The following is a 25,101-nucleotide window of genomic DNA, read 5'->3' as shown; positions in this document are numbered from 1 at the left end:
TTATCCTCATTAGTCTATCTCTGTTCTCTCTTGGGAGCCTGCACAGAGAGTGACACTTTCCATTTTGTTTCCAGCAGTCTATTTTATTAATGGAGAGCAAAGTGCATTCTCACAAATAACATGGTTCATTAACTGGACCATTGTGGGCATGTGACACTGACTGAACACTGATTGTTGGGAGAACTTGTTACTCACCATGCAGCGTGGGCACAGCCACTCCCATTGGGTACCTCAGGCAGGGGGAGGGTTGAGGCAGTGGATATGGTGGAGGAGGGGCAGTGTTACAGCACAGCAGCTCCCCTCCCTCTTTCACACTCTGCAGAACTCCAGGTGGTCATCCTCTTCCTCAACCGCAACTCCTCCTCATCATCATCATCATCTTGGCTCCCACTGGATGCCCTCCTCTTCCCTGAATGCACAGATAAGGATAGTGATAATGCACTTTGTAGTAAACAATGCACTTCTGTCATAATGTGATAGAGAGGATGTACTTCGTTGTGTTTAGTGCACAGTCAAGGTAAGGTGTACTACTCAACAGTGGGGCAGCTCCACTTGCCCTCGGGGCTTCTCACAGCTCGGGTCCAGACACACCAGGTGGTAAGCTTTGGCAGGTGTCACACAGGATGATCCCCTCCCTGCTGGCACACTCACAGTAGTCCTGGTGGTCTGTCTCATAGCCGTCCCCATCTCTCCTGCACACAAGACAAGAAACTCAGATACAAGTCAATGTAGTCTGTGTCTACACACACACAGCAGTAACAATCATTGTGTTATGAGGGTTATGAATGAAGGGAGGATATACAGTGAGGAAAACGTATTTGATCCCCTGCTGATTTGTACGTTTGCCACTGACAAAGATGATCAGTCTATAATTTTAATGGTAGGTTTATTTAACAGTGAGAGACAGAATAAAACAAAGAAATCCAGAAAAACGCATGTCAAATATGTTATAAATTGATTTGCATTTTAAATGAGGGAAATAAGTATTTGACCCTCTGCAAACATGACTTATACTTGGTGGCAAAACCCTTGTTGGCAATCACAGAGGTCAGATGTTTCTTGTAGTTGGCCACCAGGTTTGCATACATCTCAGGAGGATTTTGTCCACACTCTTTTGCAATCTCTCTCCAAGTCAGTTTCGAGGCTGACGTTTGGCAACTCGAACCTTCAGTTCCCTCCACAGATTTTCTATGGGTTAAGGTCTGGAGACTGGCTAGGCCTATCAGGACTTAATGCGCTTCTTCTTGAGCCACTCCTTTGTTGTTCTGGCCGTGTGTTTTGGGTCATTGTCATACTAGATACACATCCACGACCCATTGTCAATGCCCTGGCTGAGGGAAGGAGGTCACCAAGATTGACGGTACATGGCCCCGTCCATCGTCCCTTGATGCGGTGAAGTTGTCCTGTCGCCTTAGCAGAAACCACCCCCAAAGCATAATGTTTCCACCTCCATGTTGGGGACGGTGGGATGGTGTTCTTGGGGTCATAGGACGCATTCCTCCTCCTCCAAACACGGCGAGTTGAGTTGATCGCAAAGAGCTCCATTTTGGTCTCATCTGACCACAACACTTTCACCCAGTTGTCCTCTGAATCATTCAGATGTTCATTGGCAAACTTCAGACGGGCATATATATGTTGTTTCTTGAGCAGGGGGACCTTGCGGGCGCTGCAGGATTTCAGTCTTCATGGCGTAGTGTGTTAAAATTGTTTTCTTGGTGACTATGGTCCCAGCTGCCTTGAAGATCATTGACAAGATCTCCGTGTAGTTCTGGGCTGATTTCTCCACCGTTTTCATGATCATTGCAACTCCACGAGGTGAGATCTTGCATGGAGCCCCAGGCCGAGGGAGATTGACAGTTATTTTGTGTTCTTCCATTTGCGAATAATCGCACCAACTGTTGCCACCTTCTCACCAAGCTGCTTGGCGATGGTCTTGTAGCCCATTCCAGCCTTGTGTAGGTCTCAATCTTGTCCCTGACATCCTTGGAGAGCTCTTTGGTCTTGGCCATGGTGGAGAGTTTGGAATCTGATTGATTGATTGATTGATTGCTTCTGTGGACAGGTGTTTTTATACAGGTATAAAACTGAGATTAGAGCACTCCCTTTAAGAGTGTGCTTCTAATTCAGCCCGTTATTGTATAAAAGACACTGGGACCAGAAATCTTTCTGATTGAGAGGGGGTCAAATACTTATTCCCTCATTAAAATGCAAATCATTTAATAACATTTTTGACATACGTTTTTCTGGATTTTTTGTTGTTATTCTGTCTCTCACTGTTCAAATAAACCTACCATTAAAATTATAGACTGATCATTTCTTTGTAGTGGGCAACGTACAAAATCAGCAGGGGATCAAATACTTTTTCCCTCACTGTAAGCTAGTAGAACTGGTTAGTGTGATAACAGACATAGCATACTTTTCCTTTTTTTACGACGACCCTTCCGGGCTTTCTTCTTGGCATTCCCCGAGGTATCAGAGCGCACCGAGGCACTGTGGATGCTGACATCATCAAAGTCCGACTCCTCCAGCCCAAAGTCCTCCTCACTCTGCCAACAGACACAGTCATTCACAACCTCACAGTCAATCAGCAACTTCATAACTAACACAATAAGCACATACCTCATCCATACTAGAGTTTGGGAACAACAACCTAATGTATCTATTCAAGTCATAGTAATGTGACTGAAGGTAAGAAAGTAGACGTGTGCCGTTCCAAACCTTACCGAGGATGCTTTCTTCTTTGATTTGGTCTTCTTCCCTTTACTTTTCTTCTTCACCTCCTTTACAGTCTTTGTTTTCCGTCTTACCCCAGGCCCTATAGGACAACAAGATCAGGCACATACCAGAGAGGTATAGAGGGTACTTTATTACTATATCTCTATACATTCTGATATACCGCATGCTTGACTGACAGCCCTTACCCTTTCCATCTTTGGTTTTGGCTTTTCTGATTGGCCCAGGCTGAGAGCTTGGTAGGGTAGTGACCTCTTTGACAGAGATGGGCGAGGCCACAGTGACCATTTCCACAGCAGCAGCCACCGCGGCAGCCACAGCGGTTGCGGAGGTGCCTTTGAAGGGGTTGTTGGCGCTGAACTCGCGCCACTTGGACCCTAACACTGTCATCATCTTTGACATGGGGATCTTAGGGTTCTTCTTGGCAATAAGTGGCCTGAGAAAAGTCAGGGAAAGAACACTGTTGTCTTACCTTGTTATTTTCTCAGTTAATTATATAACAACCTGCACTAGAGTGACCTGTATCTTTATTCCCCAGTACTAGTGGTGACCCATCTGTGTGACGTCCCCTCTGTGTGACGTCGCCTCTGTGTTGTGTGCGTGGCATGCTTGTGATTTGTCAGCCAATGTCTTGTGGTTTGGCACAGTGGCCTCTCTAAGATATAGGGTACATACATTCAGTCTCTGAACCTCCAGGCTGTCATACACAGCGCCCCCCCCCCCCAAAAAAGGTCCAGTGTTCTCTGTGCAGTTTTAATTAGGATAGCTTCAAGCAACAACTAACAACACAGACATGACAGCCATCCATAGACAAGACAAGCAATAAATTATGACCCTACATGTTGAGTACCTGAGGAACTGGCTGAAAGCCTTGTAGTTGGTGAGGGTTCTATAGTCCTCCTCTGTGAAGCCATACTGCACATCTTCCAGACCCCACTCCTGCATCAGCTGGCTGGATGACTTGGGCTCCTGGGGCAGAACAACACAAGTACGAGTCCAGTCTATGACAACAACAAATAGAGGTCAAACTAGACAGATGGTTAAACAGAGACACGCTTAATGTACCTTATTATTATCATCATCATCATCATCGTCGTCGTCGTCGTCGTCATCATCGTCATCGTCCTCCTCCTCCTCTTCTCTCTTCTTCCGTTTGGGTTTCTTCTCTTTCTTCTCCTTGGGTTTCTTCTTCTTCTTCTTTGTGGTGGGGGCGTAGGTGCTGCTCTCGCTCTCGGAGCCAATCTCTGGACGTTGCAGTGGATGGTCATCCTCCCGCTCTGAGGCCTGCTCCTCCAGGTCATTGCCACCAACTCCTATTCCACCACCTCCTCCTCCCTGACACACACACACACACACACACACAGTTTACAATATACAATCCCACTCCCTCTGTCTGTCAATCAATCAGGAGACATTTTATACACAGACAATGAGTCAGCAAATATCACTAACATACACAGTCTTCTTATTGAAGAGGAAAGAGAGAGAAAGAGCATACATCCAAAAAACATGAATAATTTCTTGACTTGACCTCCTACTCCTCCACCCCCATACCATCTGGATAACGATTAACATTTAATCAACTGAGTTAATATCTAGCTCCCAGCTTGTTGAGAGCTCCATAGATGGCATGATCAGAGGCACATTCTCCTCTAAACCTTCTGCTTACATAAAGAACAGCAACAACAAAGCAACATACACCTTCAGAAGCCCAGCCAATCACATCTCCCCCTCCTAGCCAGTCAATAAGACTAAGGCATATATTGTCTCTATGTATTGTCTCCATGGCCTTGCTATGGCAACATCTGAAAGGCTACGCAGTTGAACGTTTATAAATGGAGTGTATGAGTGAGCACTGGCATTGGGTTGTATGCGTGGGTGCATGCACGCTCGTGCGTGTTTGTGTGTGCGTGCATGAACATTGCACAGTAGGCCTGTGTGGATCCATGGAGAGACTCGCAGGCGTCTTGCTCTGCGGCGCAGAGGAAAGGATCATGTTGCCGCAGCGCCTGCCAACCCCACCGCCAGTCCGTCTGTGTTGCTATGGCGACCAAACTGTGCAGTCTGGAGCTCTTTCTCTCTCCCCCCCCCTCCCCCTATAGCAGCAGCAGCCAATGGAACAGCGCCATCCAATCAGACACGTTTGCATAACGAGCTTGTTATGCAGAGGCCTGTGGTTGCAGAGCCTGTGTTCCAGCGCCCGTCTAGACAAATCTCATTTATGCATATGGAGAAGGGGAGAGAAGGAGTGTGGAGGGGTGGGGTCCAAATGAAAATGGAGTGGAGGGTGATGGAGGCAGGGAAGCAGAACCACTGTTAATCCAGAGAGAGTAACTACAGAGAAGAGTCTTAACCTAACCCCTGACTGCACAATGCAGAGGGTTCAATGTTACACAAACACATCACAGGGCACAAGATCAGGGTGGAAACAAAGAGGTCTCTGCTGGGAGATCAGGAAAAATAAAGAAAGTATTAAAGAAAATTCCAAATGTTTATTTCTTTATATAATGTCTTCCCTTTGTATCAACTTCATTTCAAATTAATTAAGGACTTTCAGAGCTAAATTAAATTAGTACATTCTGTACAGCCATTATGTCAGAAATAAATGTCAGGTTGAATATACAAACGTCATATCCTCACGATACCTTAACTTCTCTTGGGTAAAGGGGGCAGCATTCGGAATTTTGGATGAAAAGCATGCCCAAATTAAACTGCCAGCTACTCATCCCCAGAAGATAAGATATGCATATTATTAGTAGATTTGGATAGAAAACACTTTGAAGTTTCTAAAACTGTTTGAATCATGTCTGTGAGTATAACAGAACTTATTTAGCAGGCGAAACCCTGAGGACAAACCATTCAGATATTTTGTTTTTTGAGGTCACTCTCTTTTCAATGTGTTTTCATTGGGAAACCAGATTTCTAAGGGACCTTCTTGCAGTTCATACCGCTTCCACTGGATGTCAACAGTCTTTAGAAATTGGTTGAGGTTATTCCTTTGTGTAATGAAGAAGTACGGCCATCTTGAAGGAGGGTCACTCGAAGTGTCCTGTTTGTTAGAAGCGTGACCAGAAAGCTAGCTACAGTTGGTTTTAATCCTGTATTGAACACAGATCATCCCGTCTTCAATTTTATCGATTATTTACGTTAAAAAATACCTAAAGTTGTATTACAAAAGTAGTTTGATTTTTTTTTGCAAAGTTTACAGGTAACCTTTGAGATGTTTTGTAGTCACGTTTCACAATTTGGAACCGGTGTTTTTCTGGATCGAACAAAAGGACCATTTTTGGATCGAACAAAAGGACCATCGAACAAAAGGACCATTTGTGATGTTTATGGGACATATTGGAGTGCCAACAACAGAAGCTCGTCAAAGGTAAGGCTTGAATTATATTTTTATTTCTGCGTTTTGTGTCGCGCCTGCAGGGTTGAAATATGCTTCTCTCGCTTTGTTTACAATGGTGCTATCCTCAGATAATAGCATCGTTTGATTTCGCCGAAAAGCCTATTTGAATTCTGACATGTTGGCTGGATTCACAACCAGTGTAGCTTTAATTTAGTATCTTTCATGTGTGATTTAATGAAAGTTAGATTTTTATAGTAATTKATTTGAATTTGGCGCTCTGCATTTTCTCTGGCTTTTTGCCAAGTGAGACAGTAGCGTCCCGCCTAAACTCAGATTTTTGGATATAAATATGAACTTTACCGAACAAAACATACATGTATTGTGTAACATGAAGTCCTATGAGTGTCATCTGATGAAGATCATCAAAGGTTAGTGATTAATTTTATCTCTATTTCTGCTTTTTGTTACTCCTCTCTTTGGCTGGAAAAATGGCTGTCTTTTTCCGTGACTTGGCTCTAACCTAACATAATCGTTTGGTGTGCTTTCGTCGTAAAACCTTTTTGAAATCGGACACTTTGGCTGGATTTACAACAAGTGTATCTTTAAAATGGTGTAAAATACTTGTACGTTTGAGGAATTTAAATTATGSGATTTCTGTTGTTTTGAATTTGGCGCCCTGCAGTTTCACTGGCTGTTGACGAGGTGGGACGCTACCGTCCCACATACCCTAGTGAGGTTAAACACCCCAAGCCTTACAAATGTACAGTGTGAAAAAAACACTGCTTACTATCAACACGCACAGTCCCCTATAGGGATTTTTCTCCTTAAAACAGATCTAGCCAGTCATCAGTACTAACAGCTCTCCTGTGGCGTGCGCGGGCCCTGCTGGAGGGAGTCTGAGCACAGCTGCTTCATTCCTTCAGCTCTGAGACAACCTGCGGGGAGAGAGATCAACTGGTGGGGCTGTGACCTCCATTGATCCGTGGCCCATTACTGACACTAGACTTCAGGAGAGATTGTAAGTGAATAATAGCTAGACGTGGTTTCCCTTAGTAGTGACCCTTAGCAGTGAGTGCTGCCCGATGAACACGTACAGTGTACTGTCGAGCAGAGCTTGTGAACTGAGCATGCTAAAAGAGAGGGATGGAAAGAAAGAGAGTGTGACAGAGGGGAAAGAGATGGGGCGACCCCTCATTAGCATGACAGGGTCCAGTGCTCTGTGTTTTTCGCGGCCAGCCAAAGGGCCACCAAAGCTCCTTCTAGTACCGCTGGCAGCCGTGGACAGGGACATCCCCGTTCTGTCACCACCACTATTCAGAACACTGGTCAATCCCAAACCCAGGCAGAGGACACACAGATGATAAACAACACAAAGCCAACACAAACTGTAACGGGCAAGGCCCTCAAATGGCAGACGGATAACCACATGAAAAAATATCATAGTGTACTATGGTATAAATACTATAGTAGTCACTGTAGTGTTTTTGCTGACTTTACTGCAGTATTCACTGTAGAGTTTTTGCGGACTTAAGTCACAGAGTGAATACTGTAGTATTTACTGTTGTATATACTATAGTAATTACTGTAGTGTTTTTGCGGACTGTAGTATACTGTAGGATTTACTGTAGTGTTTTTGCGGACTGTTGTATTGTTTTATTTAACCTTTACTTAACTAGGCAAGTCAGTTAAGAACAAATTCTTATTTACAATGATGGCCTAGGAACAGTGGGCTGCCTTGTTCAGGGGCAAAACAACAGATTTTTACCTTGTTAGCTCGGGGATTTGATCTAGCAACATTTCGGTTACAGGCCCAACGTACTAACCACTAGGCTACCTGCCGTGTTTTTGCAGACATTACTGTAGTATTTACTGCAGTGTTTTGGGGATAATACTATAGCATTTACAATAGTATTCTACAAAACTACATGCTTGAGGGATACTAAGTGTGTAGTATAGTATTCTACAGTATACTCCATATTTCTATAGTAAGTACTGTAGTATTGTATAGTAAACTGTAGTATTTTTTCATGTGGGTGTGTTACCCCAAAAACTTTCTCCTGGCTCACTGTGTTACACCGAACACTTTCCCGTGACTCCTCTATGATCTATTTCAAGGCACACAGTGGTTAACCTCAATTAGCCAATAATCTAAAGAGCAGCCATGGAAACGAATAAAGTTCAGGAGTTGTTTGATGTCTGTTTTAATATAATGGTTGTGGTGTAGTCTATGGAGAGTCCCAGCTCAGTGCTGCTGTTTAAAGCCTGTTGCCTGAATGTCAGGAACTAATGCCTGGGAGAGTTCAGCTGTCAGAACAGCTCTTTTACAACGCTGTTACTGGCACCCACTGGTACACGCTCTAGCACTCCTAACCTACCGTCCATGTTGACTACCACAGGAACTCCTCCTGATCCACAGTCTAGATGGCACAAAGCCCACCGCTTACACTGGCACTTGTGCCAAGAGCCCCTAAACCATAGACTACTGTTTAAAGAAAGAGATTCGAGGATAGTCCAAAAATCCGAAAACTATTGAATTGTAGTTCAATCCTAGGCAATATGAATGGCTGCTCAAGAGACTACTACAGTTTATTGCACAACATCTACTGTAGCTTCTTACAGGTTGTGTGTTATTGTGCACAAAAATGTTTGCAGTCTGATACAGCTTACCTCCTTTTTCCTCTTCTTGACTTTGGGCATCTTGCCCTCCTTCATCTTTTTAGGTTTCTTCTTCTTCTGTTGTTTGAGGGAGTCGTCGTCAGAGAAGAAGCTGTCCAGAGGTGTGAGCGGGACAGTGTTGTGTTCACCCTCCTCATCCTCATCTTTACACACAAACACAAACATGGCATTCAGAACCACATGATACATGTACAGTACCAGTCAAAAGTTTGGACACACCTACTCATTCAAGGGTTTCTCTTTATTTTTACTATTTTCTACATTGTAGAATGATAGTGAAGACATCACAACTATGAAATAACACATATAGAATCATGCAGTAACCAAAAAAAGTGTTAAACAAATCAAAAAATATTTTCTATTTTAGATTCTTCAAAGTGGCCACCCTTCGCCTTGATGACAGCTTTGCACACTCTTGGCAAGCTCTCAACCAGCTTCACCTAGAATGATTTTTCCAACAGTCTTGAAGGAGTTCCTACATATGCTGAGCACTTGTTGGCTACTTTTCCTTCACTCTGCGGTCCAACTCATCCCAAACCACCTAAATTGGGTGGAGGTTGGTTGATTGTGGAGGCCGGGTCGTCTGATGCAGCACTCCATCATTCTCCTTCATGGTCAAATAGCCCTTACAAATGCTGGAGGTGTGTTGGGTCATTGTCCTGTTGAAAAACAAATTAAAGTCCAACTAAGCGCAAACCAGATGGGATGGCGTAGCGCTGCAGAATGCTGTGGTAACAATATGTAATGCCCGTCGGAAGAAGTGGACCAAGGTGCAGCGTGGTACGTGTTCATGATACTTTATTTACTCAAAACACCCAAACAAAACAACAAAAGAATAATGAACGTCACGTTCTGAAGGCTTCTCAGAGCTAACAAAAAACAACATCRCACAAAACTAAGGTGGCAAAACAGGCTGCCTAAGTATGATTCCCAATCAGAGACAACGATAGACAGCTGTCCCTGAATGAGAACCATACCCGGCCAAAACATAGAAATAAAGAACATAGAATTTCCCACCTGAGTCACACCCTGACCAACCAAATATAGAGAATAAAAAGATCTCTACGATCAGGGCGTGTCACAATGCTGGTTAAGTGCGCCTTGAATTCAAAATAAATCAGACAGTGTCACCAGCAAAGCACCCCCACCTCCATGCTTCACAGTGGGAACCACACATGCAGAGATCATCCGTTCACCTACACTGTGTCTCACAAAGACAAGGCGGTTTAAACCAAAAATCTCAAATTTGGACTCATCAGACCACAGGACAGATTACCACCGGCCTAATGTCCATTGCTCGTGTTTCTTGGCCCAAGCAAGTCTCTTCTTCTTATTGGTGTCCTCTAGTAGTAGTTTCTTTGCAGTAATTCGACCATAAAGGCCTGATTCATGCAGTCTCCTCTGAACAGTTGATGTTGAGATGTGTATGTTACTTGAACTCCGTGAAGCATTTATTTGGGCTGCAATTTCTGAGGCTGGTAACTTCTGTATACCACCCCTACCTTGTCACAACACAACTGATTGGCTCAACGCATTAAGAAGGAAAGAAATTCCACAAATTAACAAGGCACACCTGTTCATTGAAATGCATTCCAGTACCTCATGAAGCTGGTTGAGAGAATGCCAAGAGTGTGCAAAGCTGTCATCAAGGCAAAGGGTGGCTACTTTAAAGAATCTCAAATATAAAATAGATTTTGATTTGTTTAACACTTTTTTGGTTACTACATGATTCCATACGTGTTATTTCATAGTGTTGATGTCTTCACTATTATTCTACAATGTAGAAAATAGTAAAAATAAAGAGAAACCGTGGAATGAGTAGCTGTGTCCAAACGTTTGACTGGTACTGTATACAACCTTCACTCTTACCGTAATACTCATACAAATTTCATAGGGGTTCTGGTAGTCATCATCACCTATCCATCCTCCCCTTTTACCTTATATCCTGTCAGCCAGGTAAAACTCCTAGTGGGGTGCTAGTCATCCGTCAACTGTATTGCCTCAATGTTGTTGTATACATAGAAGCATGCTGACTAGGGTGTGCTACGGCGCTCCAGACTTCAGTGCGGCCCCAGTGGGTCACAGAGGAATAAGAGACAGTAGACAGTACATCACTATAAAGAGACACACTCCTCATTCACAAACACACAGACTGGAGGGCATGAAATATGCAGCACGTGCATCAGAGTCATTCAGCCAGCCAACACTAGACTAGCCTTGCAGCCTACCACTCCCAGAGGAACACTGAGTAGGGAGGAGGGGTTCCCTGTCTCCTAAGCACAAACCTTGGCTTGCAATGTACTTATCCTCCATTTAGCCAGGCTAGTCAGGAGGGGCTACACAGACACTAGGGGCTTCCAAGGTTCATTATCAATGAGAGACTCATAGAATTGTCTATTTATACATTCCCATTCACCACTGGCTAAACTGGATGCATCATCCCACTTGTGTAGATTGAGGCTCTCTCATAAACATGTATAATGACAGCTAGTGCCTCAAGCTCTATAGTTAATAAGCCAACATGTCTGCAGTATCTCATAGGAGCTCTTTCATGTCTGAGGTACTGTCCATGTTTGCTGCCTGCCAGGCATGACATCATCACAACAACACAGCTAATGTTACAGTTCATTCAAATGCACTGATGATGCAATAACTGAGATGAGGAGAAATGCAGTTGAAATACAGGCAGGTTGAGAAAGAAAAAATTGTCTGTTTCCGGCTCAAGAAAACTCCTCCTTGCTGATATGTGACACCCCACATTATCTACCACCAAGTTGACCACAAATGGCCAATTTAATAAATGTAATTGAGATAAACACATGATGTCCGCACATGTAGGAATGTATGTAAGGCACCACATCTAAATGTACTCACCATGGACTGGCAGAATCCTTTTTTTCCTTTAACGAGTCTGACAAGCCCGACGAGAATGATATACTGCTGTCTCGGGAACAGGCCCAGATCCCCGTGATTTGTGTGAAGAGGAGGCGGAGAAAAAGGGGCCAGAGGGCGGGATGCTTTCTGAGAATTCGTAGGCGATTGAATAAACCCCCACTTCCTTCCATTCTGCTAGCAAACGTGCAATCTTTGGAGAATAAAATCGATGACCTACGCGGAAGATTAAAATTAAACTACCAACGGGACATTGAAAACTGTAATATTTTATGCTTAACGGAGTCGTGGCTGAACGACGACACTATCAACATACAGCTGGCTGGTTATACTCTGTACCGGCAGGATAGAACAGCAGCGTCTGGTAAGACAAGGGGCAGCGGACTATGTATTTTTGTAAATAACAGCTGTGCACGATATCTAAGGAAGCCTCAATCTATTGCTCGCCTGAGGTAGAGTATCTCATGATAAGCTGTAGACCACACTATCTACCTAGAGAGTTTTCATCTGTATTTTCGTAGCTGTTTACATACCACCACAGACTGAGGCTGGCACTAAGACAGCATTGAATGAATTGTGTTCCGCCATAAGCAAACAGCTGTCAATTAAACTTACCTTATAAAAAACAATCAATCTTCACATAATCTACACATGGTTGATGATATTACTAGGTTAACCTGCTTGTGCTGCGTTGCATATAATCAATGCGGTTAATTTATCATCAAATCACAGCCTACTTCAACTTCGCCAAACGGGTGATGATTTAACAAAAGCGCATTTGCGGGAAAAAAAAGCACAATCGTTGCACCAATGTACCTAACCATAAACATCAATGCCTTTCTTAAAATCAATACACAAGTATATTTTTTTAAACCTGCATATTTAGTTAAAAGAAATTCATGTTAGCAGGCAATATTAACTAGGGAAATTGTGTCACTTCTCTTGCGTTCAGTGCAAGCAGAGTCAGGGTATATACAGCAGTTTGGGCCGTCTGGCTCGTTGCGAACTGTGTGAAGACCATTTCTTCCTAACAAAGACCGTAATTAAATTTGCCAGAATTTTACATAATTATGACATAACATTGAAGGTTGTGCAATGTAACAGCAATATTTAGACTTAGGGTTGCCACCCGTTCGATAAAATACGGAACGGTTCCATATTTCACTGAGAAATACATTTTTTTTTTTGAAATGATAGTTTCCAGATTTGACCATATTGAAGGTCAAACTCACATTGGCTGCGGAGAGCATGATCACACAGTCTTCCGGAACAGCTGGTGCTCTCACGCATGTTTTAGTGTTATTTGCCTCGAAGCGAGCATAGAAGTAGTTTAGCTCGTCTGGTAGGCTCGTGTCACTGGGCAGCTCTCGGCTGTGCTTCCCTTTGTAGTCTGTAATGGTTTGCAAGCCCTGCCACATCCGACGAGCATCAGAGCCGGTGTAGTACGATTTGATCTTAGTCCTGTATTGACGCTTTTCCTGTTTGATGGTTTGTCGGAGGGCATAGCAGGATTTCTTATAAGCGTCCGGGTTAGGGTCCCGCTCCTTGAAAGCGGCAGCTCTAGCCTTTAGCTCAGTGCGGATGTTGCCTGTAATCCATGGCTTCTGGTTGGCGTATGTACTAGAGGTGGACCGATTATGATTTTTCAACGCCGATACCGATTATTGGAGGACCAAAAACAGCCGATACCGATAATCGGACGATTTTTATATATATTTGTAATAATGACATTTACAATAATACTGAATGAACACTTTTATTTTAACTTAATATAATACATCAATAAAATCAATTTAGTCTCAAATAAATAATGAAACATGTTCAATTTGGTTTAAATAATGCAAAAACAGTGTTGGAGATGAACGTAAAAGTGCAATATGTGCCATGTAAAAAAGCTAACGTTTATGTTCCTTGCTCAGAACATGAGAACATATGAAAGCTGGCGGTTCCTTTTAACACTAGTCTTCAATATTCCCAGTTAAGAAGTTTTAGGTTGTAGTTATTATAGGACTATTTCTCTCTATACCATTTGTATTTCATATACCTTTGACTATTGGATGTTCTTATAGGCACTATAGTATTGCCAGCCTAATCTCGGGAGTTGGTAGGCTTGAAGTCATAAACAGCGAATCTCATCAATAAGCTAATGACCCTGGGACTAAACACCTCCCTCCGCAACTGGATCCTGAACTTCCTGACGGGCTGCCCCCAGGTGGTAAGGGTAGGTAACAACACATCCACCATGCTGATCCTCAACACAAGGGCCCCTCAGGGGTGCGTGCTCAGTCCTAATAACATTTTATTTATTTTACCTTTATTTAACTAGGCAAGTCAGTTAAGAACAAATTCTTATTTTCAATGACAGCCTAGGAACAGTGGGTTAACTGCCTTGTTCAGGGGCTGAAAGACAGATTTTTACCTTGTCAGCTCGGGGACTCGATCTTGCAACCTTTCGGTTACTAGTCCAACGTCCTAACCACTAGGCTACCTGCCGCCCTCATTAAGTTTGCCGATGACACAACAGTGTCTGATCACCGACAACGATGAGACAACCTATAGGGAGGAGGTTTGAGACCTGGCCGTGTGGTACCAGGACACAACCTCTCTGTAATGGTCTGGGTGTAGCTGGTGCAGAGGAGTCAGGCGCAGGACAGCAGAGATGAGTAACACAAGTAACTTTACTCAAATATTCCAATAACATGACGTAATGCCGAGCCCACAATAACGGACCGAACATACATAAAACAATCACGCACAACAACCATGGGGAAAACAGATGATAATGAACATGTAATTGGGGAATTGAAACCAGGTGTGTAAAACAAAGACAAAACAAATGGAAAATGAATAGTAGATCGAACAGGGAGAGGGACCGACTTCGGCGGAAGTCGTGACACTCTCCCTCAATGTGATCAAGACAAAGGAGATGATTGTGGACTYCAGGAAAAAGAGGACCGAGCACGCCCCCATTCTCATCGACAGGGCTGTAGTGGAGCAGATTGAGAGCTTCAAATTCCTTGGTGTCCACATCACCAACAAACTAAGATGGTCCAAGCACACCAAGGCAGTCGTGAAGAGGGCACGACGAAACCTATTCCCCCTCAGGAGACTGAAAAGATTTGGCATGGGTCCTCAGATCCTCAAGAGGTTCTACAGCTGTACCATCGAGGGCATCCTGACTGGTTGCATCACTGCCTGGTATGGCAACTGCTCGGCCTCCGACTGTAAGGCACTACAGTGCGAACGGCCCAGTACATCACTGGGGCCAAGCTTCCTGCCATCCAGGACCTCTATACCAGGCTGTGTCAGAGGAAGGCCCTAAAAATTGTCAAAGACTCCAGCCACCCTAGTCATAGACTGTTCTCTCTGCTACCACACGGCAAGCGGTACCGGTGCACCAAGTCTAGGTCCAAGAGGCTTCTAGACAGCTTCAACCCCCAAGCCATAAGACTCCTGAAGATCTAATCAAATTGCTACCCAGACCATTTGCTTTCCCCCCCCCCCTCTTTTACACCGCTGCTACTCTCTGTTGTTATCATCTATGCATAGGCACTTTAATAACTCTACCTACATGTACATATTACCTCAACTAACCGGTGCCCACGCACATTGACTTTGTTACGGTACCCCACTGTATATAGTCTCGCTATTGTTATTTTACTGCTGCTCTTGAATTACTTGTTACTTTATTTCTTATCCAGATTTTTTAAACTGCATTGTTAGTTAGTGGCTCGTAAATAAGCATTTCACTGTAAGGTTAATAACAAATTCTTATTTTCAATGACAGCCTAGGAACAGTGGGTTAACTGCCTTGTTGTATTCGGTGCATGTGACTAATACAATTTGATTCGGCGCATATTGACTAATACAATAGCGGGCAGCTATTACTCAAAATGCTCTGTGATGTCTTCCAGAGGTGGCAGCCTAGTAACCAGCCTGGTGGCTGGCTGTGCGTATCTGACTGTGCCAGGTGTTGAGGGGGATCACTGTGGCACGTGTCACAGGGCAGCTGGCACAAGGCCCTGTTTGAACCACAAACTTCTTGTTTGAGCCAGGCTGCAGCCCTACTTCGCACACTGTGCCCACTTTAAAGCGCGGACGGTGGGCAGGCAGCACCGCTCTGAGCTTCCTGCAAGGGCTTAGCCACTGGACCGCTCCATTAGAAGGGAGATTCATGACCTTCTCCCTTGTGGAAAATTCAGCATTTACAGAAAACGCATTGGGCCTCTCTCTTTGACAGGCTCCTTATAGAAATACCCAGTTAATGGTTCCCTGTGGAGAGAGTGACTACAGGGTTCTCCCCTCATTGAGAAGGTGTTTCTAGCCCACTCTAGTCATGTCGTGGGAAACACAAAAGCAAACTCACACACATTTATTCCAAAGTTTGGCATTCTGAATTGCAGACTGTATGACTTCATGATACTCAGTAAGCCATCTTCTTGCAAATCTGTGCAATAAACTCTGTTTTGAGCAGTAGTCATTGACTGTGAGCTCACTTTCCTGCTCCTGGGTTTTGGAAGTTAGTGATAATAAATGGTGGCAGGGCAGTGTATATCTAAGGGTACAGAGTGATGGTGTGTGAGTGAGCTAGTTGTGTACTGTGGGTCAATTCAGGGCAGCAGGAGCCTGGTCAGCAGAAGCCTGGTGGTGGCAGATGTAACAGAGCATTACAGCTCCTTATATAGTTTGCTATTCTTGCTCACCCATTCATAAATATTATATGGTAGTAGCATATTATGACAGTGTAATTAGAACATATATGTGCAGTTGAACACAAATGTAGTGGTAACTAGTGTAAAAGGTGATGCTTGCCCAAGTATAATACACATTTACTCGACCAAGCATCACACACACGCACGCACGCACACACAGTTGGACAAAAAACGGTGTCAGCTTTCACAGTGGAACCTCCAAAAATAGCCCCACCAATCAGGGATGACTTTAGTAGGCACACAAAAGCCCATCTTTACATTTCAGAGAAGGATGAAATCATGAAAAAAGAGATGATACAGTAGCAACATGTAAAACTGAGACACAGGGACAGTGCTAGTGACATGACAAAAAAATGTGACAATGGGAAGGACAACTGAATGATTTGACAGTGAGTGGTGATTGTATGGCTGTGACAGCTAACAGTGGAAGCTACTGTACTGTGGGTCCTCGGCTCTCCCTCCATGGCTTGTGGAGGGCCGCTGCCAATCCTGAAATTCCTTAAGACTGCTGTCAAGCCTGGCTGGGTCTATATGAAAAACACTCACATCAAAGCATCATACGCAGTTAACATGCTGCATGCACAATTATACACCTGCTCTTTCCATGACATAGACTGACCAGGTGAAATCTATGATCCCTTATTGATGTCACTTATTGATCCACTTCAAATCAGTGTAGATGAAGGGGAGGAGACAGGTTAAATAAGGATTTAACACTTGAGACATGGATTGTGTGTGTGCATTCAGAGGGTGAATGGGCAAGACAAAAGATGTAAGTGCCTTTGAACGGAGTATGGTAGTAGGTGCCAGGTGCACTGGTTTCAGAGTGTCAAAAACTGGAACGCTGCTGGGTTTTTCACACTCAACAGTTTCTTGTGTGTATCAAGAATGGTCCAACACCCAAAGGACATCCAGCCAATTTGAAACAACTGTGAAAATCATTGGATTCAACATGGGCCAGCATCCCTGTGAAATGCTTTCGACACCTTGTAGAGTCCATGCCATAATGAATTGAGGCTGTTCTGATAGCAAAAGGGGGTGCAAGTCAATAATAGAACAGTGTTCCTAATGGGGTTTTTTCACTCAGTGTAGAACACACTGGGAGAAACTATATAAAACGTATAAAGAATCAACTTAAACATAACAAGAAGGATTTATTTAAATCACACATTTTCATAGCTATTTGCATGCATTTACACTTCGTTTTTAACCACAAGTCTTTGGTTATTGGGGTCGTGCATCAGTGATTGCGTTATCCCTCAGGATGTGGCTGGCAGACTATGTGCTGAAATTGCAAAGAACTCTCCTCTTTCTAAAGCTAAGCTGTTCTTAATTAAATTGTACCAATAGAAATCATTTTAAGGTACAGTATTTTGTGAGTCGGTTTGCTCCATAACACCCATGACTACAGTGCATTCGGAAAGTATTCAGACCCCTTGACTTTTTCCACATTTTGTTACGTTACAGCCTTATTCTAAAATGTATTAAAATGTTGTTTTTTTGTGATGCATTAGAATGATGGAGGTCACTGGAGGCCACTGTGTTCTTGGGAACCTTCAATGCTGCAGAAATGTTTTGGTACCCTTCCCCAGATCTGCGCCTTCCTTTGACCTCATGCCTTGGTTTTTGCTCAGACCTGCACTGTCAACTTTGGGACAGGTGTATGTAGACAAGTGTCAATAGAATTTACCACAGGTGGACCTCAATCAAGTTGTAGAAACATCTCAAGGATGATCAATGGAAACAGGATGTACCTGAGCTCAATTTCGAGTCTCATAGCAAAGGGTCTGAATACTTATGTAAATAAAGTATTTGTATTTATTTTTTTGATAAATTACCACAATTTTCTAAAAACCTGTTTTCGCTTTGTCATTATGGGGTATTGTGTGTAGAATGATGAAGATGTATTTTTATTTAATCAATTTTAAAATAAGGTTGTAAAGTACAAAATATGGAAAAAGTCAAAGGGTCTGAATACTTTCTGAATGCACTACACATAAAATAACCTTTTATGTATGCTCCAATGTCAAATGTTGTTGTAAATGATAATAATGTACATGTTTTTATTTAACAGGCTAAGGCTAATATCAGACAGGAGCTCAGACATAGGCATTCTGGTATTTATGCTAATAGGCTGACCACACTGCTCATATCGCGTGTGCGAGCGTTGCAAAATAAATTTAGAAATCGATGTTATTTAATTATTGCACCCATACTGCTCGCGAGCGTCTGCGTTTCCAAGGGCTAAAATAGAACTCCTATCTATTTCTGGCGCAGATCGCACTGCAAGTCCTTCCTCTCCCATCTCCTCACTGGTTTATAGAAGCAGGTACCCACGTGCCATCTCCTCATTGGTTATACCCACGTGGGTGATTGAAAGACGAACTGTGTTGCCGGACGGTGTAGTAATACTATGAAAGTTTAGATGTCAATCACCATATAAATTCAAAGATGAAAAAGCCTGGAAGGAGGAGAGATGACTAGAAACGATTCGGTTGACCGTTTTATGTGTGGATTAATTGTCGGAGTAGAGGACCTTGTGCATTTCAGGTAAAATAACAATCTAATGTTTATATCCCAGGACAAATTAACTAGCAACAGCAAGCTAGCTAAATAGGACAAATTAGCTAGCAAGTGCAAGCTAACTATCTAAATTGCCATAAATGTTTAATGCTTTTCGACCTGTCCCCAAATGAATATAATTGGTTCAGAGTTTGTTTTGATATTTTAACCTGCATGTCGTGATCGCGTTTGGTGTAAGGGGACAAAATAAATGTATGCACGATGGCGCGGGTTCCGTGTAAGCCTAGTGCAAACTCCCAACTATACACAGAGCATAAACATAAACAAAAAAATACAAAAAAATACAAAAAACCACAACACACAAAACCATACATTGCACAGCTAGGCCTAATGCGAGGTTATTCTTTATTGCACCATGACAAACTGGTGCCATAACCAGCCAACCATTTCACACTGATAGGCTAATGCAAATAGTATGAGGGCATTTTAGTCTACCCTGGCTAAGGTTGCAACGGGTCGGTAAACTTTACCAAGGAAGTTAAGTCCGGGAATTTTGTGAAATTTGCTTAAATTCATCAAAAAGGTTAGTTTATAACAGTGAACCTTTTTTGTGGGATACAAATAAGACAATTCTAGGTCTTGTGGCATATTTTGGTTAAACTATCATTCAATGGAATTGCAACCCTCTGCATGCACAGTGCATTCTTCCATCACATGTGCAGTGCACTCTTCCATCACATGTACAGCTGATTCTCAAGATCTTGCACACTAATGAGATGCTATTGAGCCCACACTACTACACTGTCTGAGCCAAGGACTACATGCTTTTTGGTAAGGTTTGATTACAATACTGAGTGGGGTGAATATATTTTATATGACCTACATGATTTTTTGTTAACTAGTAAATAGTAGACTACAGCAAAGTGTGTTGAAATCATTTCTAACTTAACAATTTCTGCTAGTTAGTTTTTGCTACCATGTTGGTTTTAGCTTGCTAACTGAGGAGTGTTAATTCACCTGTTTCCATACATATTTCATTTTAAAACATGTATCTTACAAAGGAGTTGTTTAATCTAACTGCTTAACTATTTATCTGTACATGGCATTGTATATTTGGGTTATTTTACTCACTTTTTTCTAATCTTTACAGGAAAATGCCACGGGCACTATCTGATGTGTGGAGACATTTCACTGCAGCTAATGTAGAAGGAAAAGCTGTGTACATTTACAAATACTGTGCCAAATCATATGTGAAGAATGCAACAAAGATGCAGAATCATCTGGCCAAGTGCATAAAGTTCCCTCAGCGCTCACAACAAGCAACCTCTGACAAAAGTCCCTCTACTATTRGAGTTGAAAATGATGAATCAGACACCTTATCGATAGCAACAGCTCATGGTCCTCCTGGAGTCAGAAGTTATTTTGACTCAATGGAGGAACGTAGTCAGAGAAATGCTGATGAATGTCTTGCTCGAGCTGTGTATACAACTGGTTCACCTCTGATGCTCACAGGCAATGTGTATTGGAAGAGATTTCTGAATGTTCTTCACCCAGCATACACCCCTCCAACCAGACATGCTTTTTCTACTCATTAGCTGGATGCAGAGTTCAACAGAGTTCAAGTGAAGGTCAAGCAAATCACAGAGAAAGCAGACTGTATTGCAATCATCTCTGATGGGTGGTCGATTGTTCGTGGGTAAGGAATAATTAACTACATCATCTACAACCCTCAACCAGTTTTCTACAAGAGCAGACACAAGGGACAACAGACACACCGGTCTCCACATTGCAGATGAGCTGAAGGCAGTCATCAATGACCTTGGACGACAGAAGGTATTTGCACTGGTGACAGACAATGCTGCGAACATGAAGGCTGCTTGGTCTAAAGTGGAGGAGTCCTACCCTCACATCACACCCATTGGCTGTGCTGATCATGCATTGAATCTGCTCCTCAAGGACATCATGGCACTGAAAACAATGGATACACTCTACAAGAGAGCCAGGTATGGGTATGTGAAGGGTCATCAAGTTATAGCAGCAATCTACCTCACCAAGCAAAGTGAGAAGAATAAGAGCACCACATTGAAACTGCCCAGCAACATCCGTTGGGGTGGTGTTATCATCATGTTTGACAGTCTCCTGGAGGGGAAGGAGTCTCTCCAATAAATGGCCATATCACAGTCTGCCGATATGGACAGCCCCATCAAGAGAATCCTCCTGGATGATGTATTTTGGGAGAGAGTGGTAAGCAGCCTGAAACCTATAGCAGTAGCCATTGCACATATTGAGGAAAAGAATGCCATCCTGTCTGATGTTCAGACTACGCTTGCTGATGTAAGAGAAAAAAATCAGTAATGCCCTGCCCACTTCACTGTTGCTCCGAGCAATGTTGGACCCCAAGTATGCTGGCAAGAGCATCCTGTCTGATGCAGAGATCAACAAGGCCTATGGTGTCATCACTACCGTGTCTCGCCACCTTGGCCTGGATGAGGGCAAGGTTCTTGGCAATCGGGCGAAGTACACTTCCAAGCAAGGGCTTCGGATGGAGATGCAATATGGCAGTCGTGCCAACATATCTCATCAGCCACCTGGTGGAAGGGACTTTGTGGATCTGAGGCTCTTTCCCCTGTTGCCTCCATCATCCTCCAAATCCCACCAACATCAGCCACCTCAGAGCGCAACTGGTCCTTGTTTGGGAACACACACACCAAAGCACGCAACAGGCTGACCAATACAAGGGTTGAAAAATTGGTGGCCATCCGGACAAATTTGAGGCTTTTTGAGCCTAACAACGAGCCATCCTCAACAAGGTTGGAAAGTGACAGTGAAGATGAGGCCTCAGAGTCTGATGTTCAAGAGGTGGACATTAAGGAGGTTCATGGAGAAGACATGGAAGCCTGAGAGGAAGACAACCAAAGCTTTAGTTTGTAGACTATCATTTTACAGATGTATGTTGAAAAGATGCGATGGATCATTGGGGATCATTCCATTTCTTTTGTTGTTCAGTGAAGTCATCCCATGTGAAGAGTCAACTCATTTAATTAGTTCAATTCATAACTAAAATTGTTTTATTTTTATTGGAAGGATTTCATCATTTTCAATTATGTCTACTTATGATAAGGTAAAAGGTTTATGTTTCTGTCTCCATATGATATGGTAAATATATCTAATGTAAAAAAACATCTACATTTAAATGGTATTAATATTAATTTGCATATATTTCCATATATTCCTGTTAATTCCCACAGAAAGTTTCCACCTCTGAATATTCCCCAAAATGTGCAAACCTAGCCCTGGCTGCTAATCCAGTAGTAAATCATCTGGGGCCTGGAGCTAGCTGGAGGAGAAAAACTATGAATGTAATGATTGTATTGAGTGAACTGACATGGTGGTATAAAAAGGCAGGCTCCTGGTCTGGGCCCTTCCTGTAGGGTACTTCATCACATCACCCCTGGCCTGACACTGGCTCAGCCACTGGCTCCCCAGATATTTAGGACCTGGTTGACTGCCATGGATGGAGATTGATAAACCAGGCTCAGGGGGCACCCTATTTAACTAGCAGTGTAAATAAGAGATGAGTTGATGGGTTTAAAGATGTGATCTACCATGCTCTCACCATTTTAAGGTTTGGAGGGTTCACATGGTGCGCGTTCAGTAGGACGCAACATTTTTGAACGTTCAAATAGAAATTGGCTATGTAGAACAAGCATGCCTCTCTTACATGAAGAATAAGGAATCACATCGGCTTTATTCATGGCATTTCTATCTGCAACATTCTAAAACATTTGGCAACTGAACATGGCCATGGTCTTGAGTGCATTCAAAAGTGTCGTTTTACAGACCATCCAACCTGACAGAGCTTGAGAGGATCTGCAGAGAAGAATGGGAGAAACTACCCAAATACAGGTGTGCCAAGCTTGTAGCGTCATACCCAAGAAGAATCGAGGCTGTAATCACTGGCGAAGGTGCTTCAACAATGTTCTGAGTAAATGGTCTGAATGCTTAAGTAAATGTGATATTTCAGCTTTTTATTTTGAATAACTTTGCAAAATTGTCATTATGGGGTATTGTGTGAAGATCGATGAGAATATATATTTTTTTATCCATTTTAGAATAAGGCTGTAACATAACAAAATGTGGAAAAAGTCAAGGGGTCTGAATGCTTTACAAATGCACTGTATATTTATTATTTTTATATCATTTTAATTCTTGGACATAAGACTGTAAAATCACCAGGAAATGAGCTCATAATGATTTTAATTTAGGGAAATCTGTTCCAAGTATTCCAACACATTAATAGAGAAGCATCCCAATGTAATCAAGGTTTGAAATTATTGTTTTTTTTCAAATACTACAGTGCCTTCAAAAAGTATTCCCACCTCTTGACTTTTTCCCACATTTTTGTTGTATTACAGCTAAATTTAAAATTGATCAAATGGAGTTTGTCACTGGCCTACACACAATACCCCATAATGCCAAAGTGGAATTATGTTTTTTTCCCCTAAATGTTTACAAATTAATAAAAAATGATAAACTGAAATGTCTTGAGTCAATACCTATTCAACCCCGTTATGACAAGCCTAAATAAGTTCTCAAGTAAACATTTGCTTAACAAGTCAAATAATAAGTTGCATGGACTCACATTATTTTTTAAATACCTACATAATTTCTGTAGCCCACACATACAATTATCTGTGAGGTCCCTCAGCAGTGAATTTCAAAGACAGATTCAACCACAAAGACCAGAGAGGTTTTCCAATGCCTTACAAAGAAGGGGGCACCTATTGGTATATGGGTAAAAATAAAAAAGCAGACATTGAATATCCATTTGAGCATGGTGAAGTTATTAATTACACTTTGGATGGTGTATTGGGCTCCCGGGGGGCTCAGCGGTATAAGGCACTGTATCTCAGTGCTTGAGGTGTCACTACAGACACCCTGGTTCGATTCCAGGCTGTATCACAACCGGACATGATTGGGGGTCCCATTAGGGCGGCACACAATTGGCTAAGCGTCGTCCGGGTTTTGCGGGTATAAGCCGTCATTGTAAATTAGAATTTGTTCTTAACTGACTTGCCTAGTTAAATAAAGGTTACACATCAAAGTCATTAGAAAGATACAGGCTTCCTTCTTAACTCAGTTGGGAAGGAAATCACTCAGGGATTTCACCATGAGGCCAATGGTGAAGTTAAAACATTTAGAAAATAATGGCTGTCATAGGAGAAAACTGAGGATGGATCAACGACATTATAGTTACTCTACAATACTAACCTAATTGACAGAGTGAAAAGAAGCAAGCCTGTACAGAATAAAAAATATTCCAAAACATGCATCCTGTTTGCAACAAGGCACTAAAGTAATACTGCAAAACAATGTGGCAAAGCATTTAACTTTTTGTCCTGAATACAAAGTGTTAAGTTTGGGGCAAATCAAATATCACACATTCCCGAGTAACACTCTCCATATTTTCAAGCATAGTGGTGGCTGCATCATGTTATGGGTATGCTTGTAATCGTTAATGTCCGTGGAGTTTTTCATAATTGAAAAAAAATTGCTGAATTGAGCTAAGCACAGGCAAAATTCTAGAGGAAAACCTGGTTCAGTCTGCTCTCCACCAGACACTGGAAGATGATTTCACCTTTCAGCAGGACAATAACCTTAAACACAAGGCCAAATCTACACTGGAGTTGCACACCAAGAAGACATGAATAATCCTGAGTGGCCGAGTTCCAGTTTTGACATAAATCTACTTGAAAATCTATGGCAAGACCTGAAAATGGTTGTCTAGCAATGATCAACAACCACTTTGACAGCCCTTGAAGAATTTTGAAAAGAATAATGGGCAAACAATCCAGGTGTGGAAAGCTCAGACTTACGCAGAAAGACTCACAACTGTAATCGCTGCAAAAGGTGCTTCTACAAAGTGTTAACTCAGTGGTGTGAATACTTATGTAAATTAGATATTTCTGTATTTAATTTTCAATAAATTAGCAAGCATTTATAAAAACATGTTTTCACTTTGTCATTGTGTGGAGGTATTGTGTGTAGATGGGTTAAAAAAAWATATATATATTTAATCCACTTTGAATTCAGCCCTTAAAAACAAAATGTGGAATAAATCATGGGGTATGAATACTTTCTTTCGGCACTGTTTGGGATTATTGCGGTCAATTAGCAGTGAACAAATTATTTACAACTATATTCTGGTCCCCTGACCAT

The 25,101-nt window shown here is 42.5% G+C and overlaps 1 protein-coding gene across 1 annotated transcript in view; it reads right to left on the bottom strand.

Moving 5' to 3' along the window:
• Positions 1–25,101, bottom strand: part of chd5 (chromodomain helicase DNA binding protein 5) — a 62,418-nt gene that overhangs the window by 35,635 nt on the left and 1,682 nt on the right. The window contains exons 2-7 of the mRNA XM_070444939.1: positions 8,747–8,898; positions 3,799–4,068; positions 3,584–3,702; positions 2,922–3,169; positions 2,724–2,815; positions 2,417–2,546 (exon numbers count right to left, since the gene is read on the bottom strand). Coding sequence (XP_070301040.1) covers positions 2,417–2,546; positions 2,724–2,815; positions 2,922–3,169; positions 3,584–3,702; positions 3,799–4,068; positions 8,747–8,898 — 1,011 coding nt within the window. The remainder of the gene's footprint in view (positions 1–2,416; positions 2,547–2,723; positions 2,816–2,921; positions 3,170–3,583; positions 3,703–3,798; positions 4,069–8,746; positions 8,899–25,101) is intronic.

The sequence above is a fragment of the Salvelinus sp. IW2-2015 genome, linkage group LG1 (genome assembly GCF_002910315.2).
Source record: "Salvelinus sp. IW2-2015 linkage group LG1, ASM291031v2, whole genome shotgun sequence".
NCBI classification, from domain to species: domain Eukaryota; kingdom Metazoa; phylum Chordata; class Actinopteri; order Salmoniformes; family Salmonidae; genus Salvelinus; species Salvelinus sp. IW2-2015.
Note: the sequence above shows the minus strand (reverse complement) of the source record. Positions and strands in the feature narration are given on the sequence as shown.